The sequence below is a fragment of the Melampsora larici-populina genome (genome assembly GCF_000204055.1).
Source record: "Melampsora larici-populina 98AG31 unplaced genomic scaffold MELLAscaffold_22, whole genome shotgun sequence".
NCBI lineage: Eukaryota > Fungi > Basidiomycota > Pucciniomycetes > Pucciniales > Melampsoraceae > Melampsora > Melampsora laricis-populina.
Window position 1 is genome coordinate 426,207 of NW_006768786.1, and position 14,920 is coordinate 441,126.

The 14,920-nt window shown below is 41.0% G+C and overlaps 2 protein-coding genes across 2 annotated transcripts; one reads left to right on the plus strand and one right to left on the minus strand.

Moving 5' to 3' along the window:
* Positions 1–552: 552 nt before the first annotated feature.
* Positions 553–1,196, plus strand: MELLADRAFT_36584 (uncharacterized protein; the record flags this gene model as incomplete). Its single annotated transcript, XM_007410754.1, has 3 exons — positions 553–787; positions 870–958; positions 1,038–1,196. The coding sequence occupies 3 exons, from the start codon at positions 553–555 to the stop codon at positions 1,194–1,196; spliced, it is 483 nt and encodes a 160-aa protein (XP_007410816.1).
* Positions 1,197–3,741: 2,545 nt separating this feature from the next.
* Positions 3,742–5,629, minus strand: MELLADRAFT_77982 (uncharacterized protein; the record flags this gene model as incomplete). Its single annotated transcript, XM_007410899.1, has 6 exons — positions 3,742–3,759; positions 3,850–4,178; positions 4,272–4,509; positions 4,638–4,871; positions 4,972–5,052; positions 5,213–5,629. Coding segments are annotated over 6 exons (1,071 nt in total), but the record flags the coding sequence as incomplete, so codon positions are not given.
* Between the last annotated feature and the right edge of the window lie 9,291 nt (positions 5,630–14,920).

Sequence of the window (14,920 nt, forward strand, 5' to 3'; positions counted from 1 at the left end):
GGAGAAGTTCAAAGTGAGAATGCTGGAAATGTGATGGTTGTGTATTGGGTTGTTGTCCGCGATGAGGAACAATGACAAAAAGCACAGGTGATGATTTATAGAATAGGCTAGGCATGCCATAGCAATGCGTTTAACAAAAATCGATGATGACATGTTTCCTTTGACGGTGCATTTCGAGTGATTTCGAGCAAAGGCTAGAGAAGGAGTTCCAGTTCGAGAACATACTTGAATCACATCACGGTATAAGCATATTTTGAACTATGTACAAAATGCTGTGATGTCATGACTCGACTCCTCGACCGTTGATGGTGGAAAAGTTCCAGAGATATGAAGAACAAATCTTGAAGTTCTGGAATTTGCTACGCAATTATCGAATGGAATCATGAAACCTCCTATCTATGAGCATGACCTGACTATATATAATACCTTTCCCGATGCCACCATTGGACGAACTCCAGACGAATATCTTCATCAAGAGAACATCACACCTCAAACTCACATCTTATCAACTTCGACGAATATCTTGCAACTCAACAAACGATAACCTCCAAAATGGCATTATTTCCTTCTCAATGGGATGACTTTGAATCCCTCTTTGACAAATTAGTCACTGATCGTTACGGTCCTGCTACCAATGGCTCTAGAACAAATGGAAATGATCCCAATTCTAATTCGGTGGTTCCACAAGGTTCAAGCATTGTTAAGAAAGTAATGCGGCCTAAGATGGACATTGTTGAAACGGATGACGCCTTCATTATGACCGCTGAATTTCCTGGCGCTAAAAAAGGTGAGGTTCTGAACTTTTTGGCTCTTTGATTAGACGTTCTTCTCCTTACTGATAAAGTCTGGGTCTTGTTTCATTGTCGTAGAGGACATTTCCATCGACCTTCAAAATGGCCGGCTCACAGTCTGTAGTGAAACTAAATCTTCAAATGAACACAAAGAAGGGAATGTGAGAGTAAGTAATGAACCAGCTGATACTCTGGTACTAATCATGTGGATTCACCAACAGCTCTAACAAATATCCCATTCTGCAGGTATCCGAAAGGTCTTTTGGAACTTTCTGTCGAACGGTAGCCGTACCACAAACAATCACTCACGATCAAATCAAAGCTGCCTTCAATGAAGGTGTACTTGAGCTAAAAGTTCCTAAAGTCAAAACAAACACCGAATCACACAAAATCCAAATCGCCTGAACCATGTTGTGATTCTTCACCTATTGGATTCCTTTTTGGCTTGAATCCTTCATTCTTCTTTCAAAAAAATTGTCTTATTATTCTTGTATGATGTGATAGGACCTCAACGCTCATCCTCAGCAGAGAGTTAAGAAGTACCAAACCATCGAATATTTTCCCTAATTTTGTTGATTTCCAGTTGTATCTTTTTAACTTACAAACCTGAATGAAAATTTCAACTTGTTTCTTCTCATCATGTCCTCTGCAATATATACTTAAGTTTGCAAGCTCATAGTTATTTGGGTCATGTACCTTCGGCCCCAGTAGAAAACCAGACAGGGAAGCCTCAGCCACATGTCAATCTGTGCTATGGTAAGGTGACAATTTACGTTCATTCAAGACAGCGCATCAAAATTACCGTGTTGGTCCTTGGCTGGAACCCTGTGGAGCCCCATGATAATCTCACATATGCCACTACGGCAAGTTTACGACTCGCATCAGAGATAGTCTTGGTGTGATGGACAGTAAATTAGTAATATATTTCAGTCACATTTGATGTTCTGACCAGAGCTTGCTCCCCTGGCCGAAGTGACATCCACCGATTCCAAACACTCCAAGACGCTGAGGGGCCCCACATGACAGAAGACGGCGTACTGTGGGCTACCGCATCAGGCTGTCCTCCCAATATAGATCTTAAAACTCTGTCATTTGACCCACTCCCAGGCACACATCGGCAGGCCATGGACGCATAACAAAATCCCACGTTGTTTATTCTCGTTCGCTGGATGGATGCATACTTCGGAACAGTGTATGTTGCGTTATAATTCGGCCGCGACTCTTGGAAGAGTCAAGTGGCACCAACTGTCCAGCTAAAACACGAATCGGTTCCTCATCATGCTTTATCCTGGGCCGCCGGCATCAGAAAAAGTAGAACAAACATTTAATAAAAACAAATACCAAAGGCGACGTCATAATCTATACACACATGGAGGCAAACTGTTACTCTTTTGAGGACCATCAACGAGACTTTACTCATATATTTTTAGTAATTGACTTTTTGAGAACAAATTTAAGATTTAAAAGGCTCAAACACGCGTACTTCATGAAGGGGTATGTGAAAATGAAAGTCGGAACTTGGAACAATCGGTACTAGAGAGGACCATATCCATCCAGGACATACATATTCAAGCTAACACCGGTATCGTTCGCTTCAAGCACCTACAGCATATTCGACGGTCCATAGCGTCAATGAATCAGTTCGAGGTTGAGTCTTCTTCAATGATAACAGCTGGAAGTAGAGCTGTCGGGTCGTCGCCGGTGGATTCCAATGATACTGGCTCGTCCATGTCAAAGATAGAGCTGAGCTGATCGGGGTCAGACTTCAAATCACGGGCGCCTTCAGCATCTTCCGTTTTATTCAGTTCGGATACATGAGTCAAAGGTTTCTTCTCCGTCTCCACTTCTGAACCACTCCCATCCTCATCGTCATCACCCATTGAGGCTAACCTCGCCTGAAGAGTCGCCAAAGAGCTTGTGTTTGCTGATGTGGAAGTCGAATAATCATGACCATCAGCAATGTCTTGTGCAGTTACTGGCGTCTTCAGTACAATTCCCGAGCCGGGCTTGGCGATACTTATTTTCCTAGGTGGCAATGGCTTCGCAGCGTCTATATATCATACATGAATCAGGTCAGTCAGGTCCAGGAGAGACATGTTACGCTCGCGACAAAGAACACTGACATTTATTGTTTCCCGCGACGTACACCAGCTTGCCACGGCTCCAAACGCTTAGATTGCCATTTCCTTCCCCTGGTACCGCACTAGTCTCGGAACGTTCACTGCGTTCCGGTGAGGCTGTCACTTTGGCACGAGACCAGGCAGAGGGGGCGTCCAATTTGGCAGGTTCTGAAGCTTCGGATTTAGATATCTCTTCTTCTTCTACCACTTCCGCCTCCTCCTGCAGTTTGTTTTTGACACGAGAGCTTCTCCTTTCGCCTTGAGGTGCTTCAGACTAAGGGTAGAATTCAGGGAAAGTTTCATAAATCAAGAGCAAACAAATTATCGTATCTGAAGATGCGCAGGCCAGAAGGAGTGAGCATTTAGCGAACCTTGCTTAAAGAGGATCCTTTTGATTTTGATTGGCGACATTTCTTCGCAAGAGAGTCTTTAGAAACGCTTGGGTCAGCGTCTTCATCTTCGTCAATGTCCATGTTATAATTATCTTGAACATCTCCGTCAGCCATCGTTTCGTCCCAAGATTTATCCTCAACCTCGGAATCATCATCGCTACGGGCAATCTTTCGTCGTTTACGCCCGTTTTGTTTACTATTTGAGCTCTCTTCTTTGACACCTTCGTCAAACTTTTGCAGCTCGCGCTCAAATTGTCGATCACTAAGATCTGAGTCGACTACGTAGTCGGGTTTTTTTGCTTGCGCGCGAAGTCTAGAGCTCACGCGACCCCCTAGAATGTTTGATATGTCGACATTGACGTTTTCCTTGACTCTCTGTTGTTCAGCAAGTCTTCTCTGACGCCGAATTTCTATGGCTTCTAGGCGAGCCTTTTCTTCAAGAATCTGTTGGACGCGCTGGAAAAGGTTCAAAGGGATGAGTTGCTTGTCAATGATCGACAGCAAATCACTATCTGAACAATATTGAGATTGGTTCTTGGACCTTACCTTCTTCCCATTTTCAATTCTGGGTTTAGCAACATCGTCGATGGCTTTGTTTAATTGCCACTCACGTTTGAGTTTTGGGTCGATTTTTTTGCTAGGTGATCCGTTTTTCTTACTTCCAGTCAAAAACATGGCAGGTACTTTTCCTTTTGATTTGACTGGTTTGCCATCTTGCCCTGCGTCACCGGACGAAGGGGACGGTAGAGGTAATAGCGAAGGATCGTTATCCAGTCGACTCTGAGCAATTAAAAATTCCTCTTGCGTGGAACTAAGCACATCCCACGAGCAATTGGATTTATGTGGATTTCCAGAGCAATAAATCCTTGGCGAGTCTGACAAGACATACCACATGTACCCAAGAGGAATCACAGTACTGGTAAATTGTCACGTATAAAGACATCTGTGATAGCAGTAAAGGTACATACCATCGATTTGCCACCAAGTTTTCATGTCGCGGTCAAGTCCCAATGGTCGAATCAAGAGAGGGTTTTCGATTGCTACCGGCTGCTCAAGGCTGGCTTTGCCAGTGTTCGTAGATGCCTTAGAAGAGGCCGAATTTTTCGATGGCTTTCCGAGGGCCTTCTCATAATTTTCGTCAACAATTGAGCGGATATTTTGAGAGTAGGACAGCTGGTGGTCCACGAGGGTCCTGAGTAAGTGAATCTGCCGAAGATTCAATTGCGATACAATGGGAATATCATTTTGTTTTAGTGCTTTCAAAAAACTCCTTTTGAGGTGCATCCTTGAGCCAAAAGTGAAATTGTGCGATTGGAATCATTAGAGAAGCATACCTTTTCCTTCCAATCCAAATTCCAGAAACCGTCCTGGCTAGTCTTCAGGAGGTTTTCTTGCCATTTCAAAAGAGCATTCGAAGGAATTTTTTCCTTCGCTTTTAAGACTGTGTCCACGTATTGGGACAACCAGCGTTGCCAATTGGCTGTGTTTACCAGCTTGAGGTTCTCGTGGAAGATCTTGATGATGGCTGTTAGTATGTCACGATCATTATTTTCGACCGCCTTTTCGAACTGCAAAAGTAGAAGTGTCGAGCCGTATATCGCAGCCATTCAGCCACTCATGTCGGTTGCATAAGCAAGATTTTTTTCTGGACGTGTAAAATTCACTCACATCGATGACGTTTTGTATTCTTAATGCAATCTCAATATCTTCAGATAAAGAAGTGAATTTGCATATGAAAGCCCACACGTACTGAGGGGGTAAATTTGTTTGAGGTTTAGGATTAATTGGAAGATATATAGGCAGTCAGGAGTCAAGTACGAAATTGCTCGGCTATCCCTGCCATCCCAGTGCGAAGTGCAGATCTTGACGATATATCACAGAACGTGATGTGGATTACAAAGGCACTTACTGCAGTTTCCCAACTTTCGCTTGGTTTGTCGAGTATCTCTGTCCTTTTAGAGGGAAGGTCAACAGAAGCAGGGGTGTTTTGCTGAACTGACTGTGTGATATTGAATGTTTGAGGCTCTGATGTGACTTCGGGAAGAAGCTGACTGGCTTCAGACATCACGGTGAGGGACATCCAATATGAAGCGATGTAAGAGGGCGCCTGGGGTCAAGCGACTCTTGTGAAGATGAGACTGTGCTGTGTGGCAACGAAGCACACAATAAATGAATAGACGAATGTAGACGAAGTAGAGTTGAAGGATAAAGCAGACTGGGTGTCAATTCCAGGTCGCTGAAGGTTGCTGAAAAGGCTGCGAAAGCGTGCAGCTTTAGGAAATCTAAATTGGATGTTTGTTGAGCGTTAAGGGAGAAGCGAGGAAGCTGAGGGCACGAGAGACGAAACTGAGTTCATCGTAAACAGCGGGGAATCGAGGGGGGCTGTCCTTAAATATCAAATATTCACTGCTCAACTACAGTCACGCTATTTACAACTCATTGACCACCAAAATAATAAAATACATTTGGTCGGCTCCGGATAAGTTAAAAGGTTACAACCACAAGACATGTGGTCAAATCAAGTGACACTTGAAGAACAAAACAGCCCTTTCATTTTGTAAACCTGATTCATCCCATGGTTGAAGCAATGGTTCACTTGGAACTTTGAGTGTCATCAAGACTTCCGTTACATTTTTCTGACATAAACTTTCACATACTGCATCTTCACAAATGCTTGTCCAATCAAAGCAAAAAAAGTTGCTGCCGGTCAGACCCATTTGTGAGCTGGATCGTTAATGAGGGTCTGTGCACGATCGGGGCTTCAGCTTTTGTAGCTCTGAGCTCTGAGATTTAATTTTGATGTTACTTGAGCGAAGATCCAGAGAGCTTCTGCCCAGCTACCCGATCCCCCCATCATCAATCCCATCAACCACCTATCACACTCCCAATCAGCCACGTCAGCAACACTTCAACTCAGGAATCATGCGTGAATCGTTTGAGTGTGATTTTGAGATCAGCATCTACACCAAATATGGCGACAGCAAGAATCCAAAATGGAGGCCCTACATCCTCAAAAGGGGTAACATTTTGTTAGAAATTAATCCGAATCAAATGTCATTTCCCGATCTACAAGCAACTGTCAAGCGGAAATGTAATAGCAATGACAATGAATTAGGGGACCTGATTATGACCGACTTTAATTCAGATGAGAAGCGCATCAAATGGATTGCAACAATCTCAGGTACAAGAGGTTGGTCAAAAACCCGAGGAAATCAGGTCCATTGTGAGGAACAGTTTCAAGCCTGGGCACATGAGGTATTGAAGGTATCATCTCAAACAGGTGGCCTTTATTTACTGATGGATAAGCCTGTGTTGAAAGTCGATTCTCAAAAGCGAGTGAGTAGTTTCCTTTTGGTCTTTTTCTGCTCCAAGCTGATTGCTTTCTCTCTTGTAAGAATGCTTCGTTAGCCTCAACTCGCCGCTTATGGTCTGTTGGAGATCAAAATAATGTCGGGGTGGGTGGCCAGTCGACTTTCCTACAATTTATACAATCTGATTCTTTTCTTTATACATCCAGAATATGGCCGATTCAGACAGTCATGAAATTGATCTTTTAGCCAAGGATCTTCAAGCTCAAAGTGTTGTACGACATGATTTGGATCGTTTTTTCCGTGTATATGAGATTCCTGGCGATGATGATGGATATGTGCTAATGTCACCGGGGAATGCTCAGAAATGGGCTAAAGAGATTGTACGTACCAATCATCGTTATAACACGGTTTTTATGACTGATCTTAATCTTAAACTTCTCAGTTGAACCCTACAACTCACGGTGTTTCACAGATCAGTCCACCGAGAGGCCTGCGAGAGAGTAAGAAAGGCACGCTCAAGAAAAAACGTATCCGAACGTCTTATAATCAAGGTGTGGCGGGTCCTTCCCATAGTGTCATTCAGAGACCACCTAGAGGTTCTGCTTCGATGGAAGACTACATCAAATTTGTCGGAATTAACGATCCAGTTGAAGTCAATGAAATCCTCGACCTTTTCAAACCCCATAGGATTCGAGACTATCATAACTTTCACAAAACCGACGGTTCAATCACCAAAAGCGATCTGTTAGGGTATGGTATTCCAGCTGGCATAATCAGTGACTTACTCGACAATGTTGATAGGTTTGACGAGCATCTTGCTGACCAGGATTAAAAAGGTAATCTCAATGTCATAGATTCATTTTGAGGAGACTCGCTAATCATCTTTTGAAACTTTTATTCGGTTGTTTGGATTTTAGGACGCTTCAAGACTTCATTTGAATCAAACGGGTTCCTTTTGTTACTTTGTATCAAATCTCATGTATTGTTTTCTATCTCAAACAAAGATCTTCTTCAACACAGTGTCTTATTTTTCTCTATTTTCTTTATTCTATCATATTGTATTGTTTTTGTCTTCTCTTCTTTATGTACTGATGGTCAATCAATCTTCTTAAACACAGTGTATTGTTTTCTTCTACTTTTTTTCTTTATTCTATCATTCTTTATGTACTGATGATCAATCAAGATCTTAATGCAAGTGTAGCATCATTTTGATCAATATTTGACTGGATCGAAGTTGAATTAATCAAAATGAAATAGTGAGAAACTTGAGATCTCAACAAAATCCAATCAGTCAATAAAAAAGCGGGACTTGAGATTTCACAATGAAATGAAATCAATTGAAAACAACATTGAAAAGGAATCCATCGATTGATAAAGATTGAGATGGGATTGATTGATGAAGATCGCATAAGAAACTCAATATTCAAAATGAAAGAAACTGGGATCGATCGATGAACATCATATAAAAATTCAAAATGAAAAAACTTGGGATCGATCGATGAACATCATATGAAAAACTCAATATTCAAAATGAAGAAACTTCTAAATGAGATCCATGAGATCCATGACCATCATTCCTGGAGGCAATAGATACCCACTATTTGCATACAGAGGGGCAAGTAGTTCAGGAGTGATTGCATCAATTGCTGTCTCTCTGATTGGCCAATTCGCATCTTCATTTGCATTCTCGAGGATGCGAGTTCTCTTGAAGCGTGATTTGATCACAGAGAAACAGTACTCGATGGGATTGAGCTCTGGACAATACGGTGGTAGATATACCAGTAATACACCTTCACCAGACACCATTTCAGCTCGTGAATGACCACTGAATAAGAGTAAACAACCACAACCTCACCTGCTGCCTCACAGAGCTCAGCTACTCGTCCATTGTGATGAATTGAGCAGTTATCCATCACCAGTACGCTGTTGGGATTTGGATAGGGTTGCATTTGTGGCAGCTATTGAACATGGAAGGAAAAAAGTGAGGATGTAAAAATGATTCAGGATATCTATCAATCACGTACCAGTTGGAACTCCAAGAAGGATTCAAATCGCTCGCGATTGATACTGCCCTCTCGGACTGTCAATGCCAGAAGACCATTCAATCCAATCGCAGGAAGTAGAGAGTAGCGGCGAGGATTGTTTCTTCGGACCCATCGATAGACTCGTTCCCCAGATTTTGAACGACCATTTACACGTAGCAAGTCCCTTTCACATATCAAGCTTTCATCTGATGCAAGATAATTGATTCAGTATGGTGATTCCTTCAAGTAGAAGTGGAAAACATACCAGTAAACACAAGCATCTCAGCTGGTATATCTCGCATCCTTTCAATATACTGAGCTTTTCTTTGAAAATCTTTGTTGACATGAGATGTGTTGGCTTTCTTTGAGGTAAGGTGTAAGCGATGATTGAGTTCGTTAGCCAGACACTCGACACTAGGGAGTGCTCCGGTATCGTCGTAGAGCTTTTCCCGGATCTCGTCTAAAAAGAGGTCAGGTGATGCAGCTACCAGCTCATTCAGAAAGTCGCGGTCCTCGTCGTCAAGCAAAGTTTTCCGTCCTCGAGTTTGGTATCCTTCAGGATCTCGGATGACTTGCCGAGTTTCTTGATACAGATTCATCCAACGTTTGAAAGAACGTTTACTGATGTCGGCATGGAGCTCATCGCAAATCTCGTCAGTGGCTTTGCCTTCGAGGATTTTGATAACTGCAAGAGCCTTGATTCGAGGGGGGTACTTGACAAACATTGATGTGGTTGCTGAATCAAATGGTGGCTGATGGATTTGACTGAAAGCACAATCAAAACTGAGCTGTGATCTGGGCAGAAGCTCTCTGGATCTTCGCTCAAGTAACAGCAAAATTAAATCTCAGAGCTCAGAGCTACAAAAGCTGAAGCCCCGATCGTGCACAGACCCTCATTAACGATCCAGCTCACAAATGGGTCCGACCGGCAGCAACTTTTTTTGCTTCGATTGGACAAGCATTTGTGAAGATGCAGTATGTCCAAAAAATCCCGTATTCCTGTATAGATATGACTGAGAATGCCACAAAACGCTTTGAGCAAGTTTGAGCTGCATTGAAGAAATCTTTGACTGTGACTCCTGGAACACCGAAGCAATTATCAAGAAGTAGGACCTCAGATCAGAAAGACATCCCAAAGGACATACTACTGCCTTACTGCGTCAATATCAGACTCAGTCCATGAAACCAAGAGCCAGATCAAATACCTTCATTACAAGGAACAAAGTTAGTGTGGACATCGCGATGATCATTACCTTCACTCAAGGCAGACAGGAGCATCAGATACAGACCAGAATCGGAAGAGGTCGGGCGAGCTCAAACCACGTTCTTCCATTGGTGGACATGTGGAAGAATGCGAACTATGCGCAATTCTGAGATCAGTGACACTTTGACGATAGTCTTAGCTTCACGAATGTGACATGTGATCATAGATCATCACCTTCAATCACGTGCCTAGAGTCAAATCACACTGTGTAATTGAGGTTCTTCATATATATCAAACAAGAATCTGGGGTTTACTTCAACTCATGTGCTCAAGTAGTTGAAGTGGTGAAGTCCTATTCTACTTAGAACATACTAGAGCACAATAAGTCAAATTTTGATGCAAGTTGATGACTTGGATTTGAGTAGAAGTCTTAGGCACATCCTTAATCTTATGTAATCCCTGGGCCTCAGGAGTCAGTGCCCATGTTAGCCTTATCAGTTAGAATTGTAAAACATGGATTATCTAAGGAGAAAAAATTGAATATGGGTCAATTATGAAGGCCTTCAGTTGGTTTTCTCTCACTTGACACCAACAGAAGATGGATCCAGAGAAGTTCACATATATTGAGGCATTTGAAGATTTTTAACCAGCCTGATCAGATTATGTCATTACTGCATTTTATGTTCACTAATAATTCATCCCATCTGTTTACCCAACGTGCAAGATAGGATATCATGCCAAACAATCTTTAGTTGTTTTGAATCATTTTATGTCAAAGTCAGACTAAGAGAACATGTAGAATATGATTCAATTGCTCTGAGCTTGAAGTCTCATGAAATGAAATGGAGTGTCAGGGTGGCTACAATTTAGCAAGTAAAGTAGTCTAGACATTACTTGAATCTTAGTCCTGACAAAGGATCCTGCTGGTCATGTGGGATCTCTGCTATTTTATATTCTCCTAAACTAAGGAAGATGATAATACAAATGTGGATAAAACCACAAGCTTTTCACATTGTTTCAAAGAGACAAGAATCTGAGGCCTACTGTAAGTTAACATATGTAAGGTGATTGACCTTTCAGCCTGGTTTATAATCTCTGAGATGCAAAATCTAGAGTGGCCTGCATCCAAAGACTAACAGGGATGTTGCCAATGTTGTGTTGCAACTTGCAAGAACTGAGTAATGACTAAAGAGATCTATGTAGCTTTTAGGTATGTAGAAAGGTTAACTTGAATCATGCTTATGGGGCATATTATAATCTGAGCTACCAGCTGGAAAGTAGACAACAAAAATGCAACTAATAAATATTATTTGAATAGCACTGTGAACATCATTCAACTTCCCCACATTGGAAGAGGAAAATGATTAATAGTACAGTTTGTCATAAAAAGATCCAATACCACTCACCTGAGCCTCAACACCCACACTACATATGTGCAGTACGCTAAGTAAATAGTTTTCTATCATGTACATACAGGTCTGCTCAGTTTTTTGCCCATCAGAATATATAAATCACATGTTATACCACATGTAACTTTTTTTGACTTGGAAAAAATTGTCCCAAGAATTCACTACATATAATTCTGTAGCTGCTCAGGCAATATTTTTGAAGCTATTTCTTAGTAACAGAAAGGGTATTACATGCAGTTGAGTTGATGAGATTACACCAAAACGTTGAGTCAGTGTATGTAGTCTATCCTTTGAATCCTTTTGTCAATCTGAAAAAAGTTACAGCATGTATTACATATGAACAACTCATCCTGATGAGCAGATAACACTACACAAAATATAATATTTTCTGGGCAGTAAATTAAATTATTGATACACAAAAATATTGAGAGGCCAGGAGAAGGGCGAAAAATAAATAAAAATATGCATCTTGTTCCCTGCGGTGAGAGCTTCACTCTCCATATTTTTCCATATTTTTACAGTCCGTATTGATAAGTGTACTAACAATAAACCTTCATAATCATCCAATTACAACCTGTAACAAGCACTGAAATTTGGCTCATTAGTGTTTAGAGAAACTTTTGATTTCTGAAAACACCTATAACTTTGTCAAATCTGCCTCAAAACACTCGATTTTAAGTGCATTAGAAAGCTGAACTCTTCTTCTCAAACTCTCATAAGGTCAAGAACTATGTAGCTAGTATGACAATCATTCTATGGATCTGTATGTACAAATGTATAAAAAAGATGATATCTTTTTTAGCAGACCAGCATGCTGTGTGGTCCTATTATAAACTATTTGGAGGACAATTCCAGCTTACCAATGCACCCAAAATAGAGCGTTTTGGACCGGAATTGAAAAAGTTATGAGTATTTTCAGAAATCAAAAGTTTCTCTAAACACTAATGAGCCAAATTTCAGTGCTTGTTACAGGTTGTAATTGGATGATTGTGAAGGTTTATTGTTAGTACACTTATCAATATGGACTGTAAAAATACGGAAAAATATGCAAAGTGAAGTTCTCAACGCAGGGAACAAGATGCATATTTTTATGCATTTTTTGCTCTCCTCCTGGCCTCTCAATATTTTTGTGTATCAATAATTTAATTTTCTGCCCAGAATATTTTATCTTTCTTGTAGTGTAACTGAGCAGAACTGTATGTACAAGATAACCACCAATTCACTGAGCCTGCTACACATATGTAGTGTGGGTTTATGGCTCAGGTGTGGAGTGATAGATCATTTTATGACAAATGATACTCCCAATCATTTTTTCCTGCCCACTTGGGGAAGTTGATTAATGTTTGCAGTGTAGAATAGTTGGGGATTGTGATAGTTATAGTCTAAACACCAAAATAATGAGCCAACCTTCCTACCTTCTTACATATATATTAAAAGTGCAAACAGCATGCATTGTGCTATGTAGCCCTGATTTAACATTGTATCAGAAGTGCTAAATATGGAATATTTTGTGTGACACATGTGAGGCTGTGACCTGGCCATGAGAGTTCAGGGTTGGTCACAGGGCCAGATCTGGACTTGGGTGGACTCAATGGAATCCAAAAATCACTCAGGGCCAACCAGGGCACACCTTGAATGTTTTACAGGTGAAAGAATGTGGTAAAGATGCCATGATTTTGACCTATATTGCCATTATATGTGTATCAGAATTTATTTAGAGGATATAAGAGCATACTTGAACATCAACAAGACTTCTAATGAGCCTATGTTGAAAGAAAATTCTTGTTTTTTAAATCAAGCAAAGAAACAATGGGCATTCAGGCAGTCAGGGCCGCAAATGTGCTTGCAGGGCATTTGTGCCTATGTTTCAGTGTGCCAGGGCACAGACTGTCAGCTTCAAAGATATTTCTTGGCATAGTGGGCCAGGAAGGGCCAGGTCCCGGTCACTGCTCTAGATGCAAGTGTTTCAATTCCGACACAGCTACATCATATGAAATTGAATTGTCATCATATTTAAGGGGGGAATGCATAACGCTGGCAGTTATGTAAAAGAGAAGATTCCCTCCATTTTGGCTCAGCCAAAGCTAGCTACTAAGAAATGTACAAGCAAATTACACAAGTACTGTTTTCCTTGGTACAGTGGCTCATGCAAGTAGTTGTCCTGTTTCTTGATTAGCCCATTGAATATGATATTGTTGCATGGAACTTAAACTCCCTGTCTTTGTTGCCTTCCAATTGCTTGAAAATTTTCTCTCCAAGTTCCTATTATGTTCGCTACCTTCTTGGCTTATTGCTTTTGATTTTTCTGGTGTGTTTGATAAGTTGCCTCAAAAAACCCATCTTTAAACTATTCACAATCTTTACTTGATTGATACTGGTCCTGTTTTGCTATCAATCCCTTGTTCCAAACTTTCTTGATAGTCCCTCTACCTAACCCTCTCTTTAATTGAAACTATAGTATTCATTATTTGACTTTGTCAATGAGGCCCCCTTGGAGATCTTCCCACCATTTCCCAATCACCTGTTTGTATATTTGTCCAACATCCAGATGATCAAGGTAGCTAAAATTTTTTGATCAATTATCTTTGGATACTTTAAAATTGAATTTTTCTGACTCCACAGTTGCACCCCTGATGGTAGGCCAATCAAGCCTGTGTATGCAGATTTCTTCATTGATTGGTTTTGTATAAGAGGACCCGCTTTTGAGTTTTTTTTCTGCATCAAGATAATGAAGAGAGCTGAACAAGAAAGTAGGTTGATTGTGTTCAACTTCAAGACATGCTGTTGTGGGAATGCCCAAATGGTGTGCGTGTTGTTGAAGATGTTGTGTCATACAACATGCATGTTACTCTGTAGCACATCAACAATGAACATGCACACAGCAACCATGTCTTGTAGAAAATTGATCATTGACCCTTTGAAGAGGTCTTTAGAATACAGACAAATCTACTTTTACAACAGTGCAATGTTGATCAGACATAGGATGTCTGAGCTCATTTGGTCAGAGTCATTTTAACACTTTTTCTGACAATGGGCATGTCAAACGGACACAGCTTGATTTGGATTGTTTTTATGAGACACCTCACTTTGACCTGCCAAATTTGAAACATACAATCCAATCCAGTAAGACCCACCTGAAGTGATTGTCTTGTGAATACTTCATGATTTGTCACAAATGGTGAAGATTAAATGAACACTCTCAGTGTGTTTGGAATATGGAAAGGTACTTGAGAAATGCTGGTTAAAGTTGCCCGCCTTCACACCTAGTTAACTGAAAAATAAGTGTCTTGGATCTATTAGAGACCTGTGATAGGTATCATAACAGTACCTTCCTTGCACAGCTTTGATTTCCAAGACCAGATTGCACTACTTTTATAACAAGTATGGGTGCTTTCACATTGCTCAATTTAGCTGCTATATATCCTGACTCTGAAATTGATCTTAAAAAACTTGATGATTTGTTTGATCTGCCATAATCAAATGACATTGGGGTTGTTGGACAAATCTCATGATCACACATGGTTTGCGCTTGTGAGAGAGGCCAGAGTTGGCCCTGCTTGTCAGGTGTAGGACCAGATGGATATGATTTTGGATAACTTGTTGTATGTCAGTAAAAACCTTGTGAAGGTTGCAAGTCAATGTGTAAATTTCTTGGTAGCACATCAACGT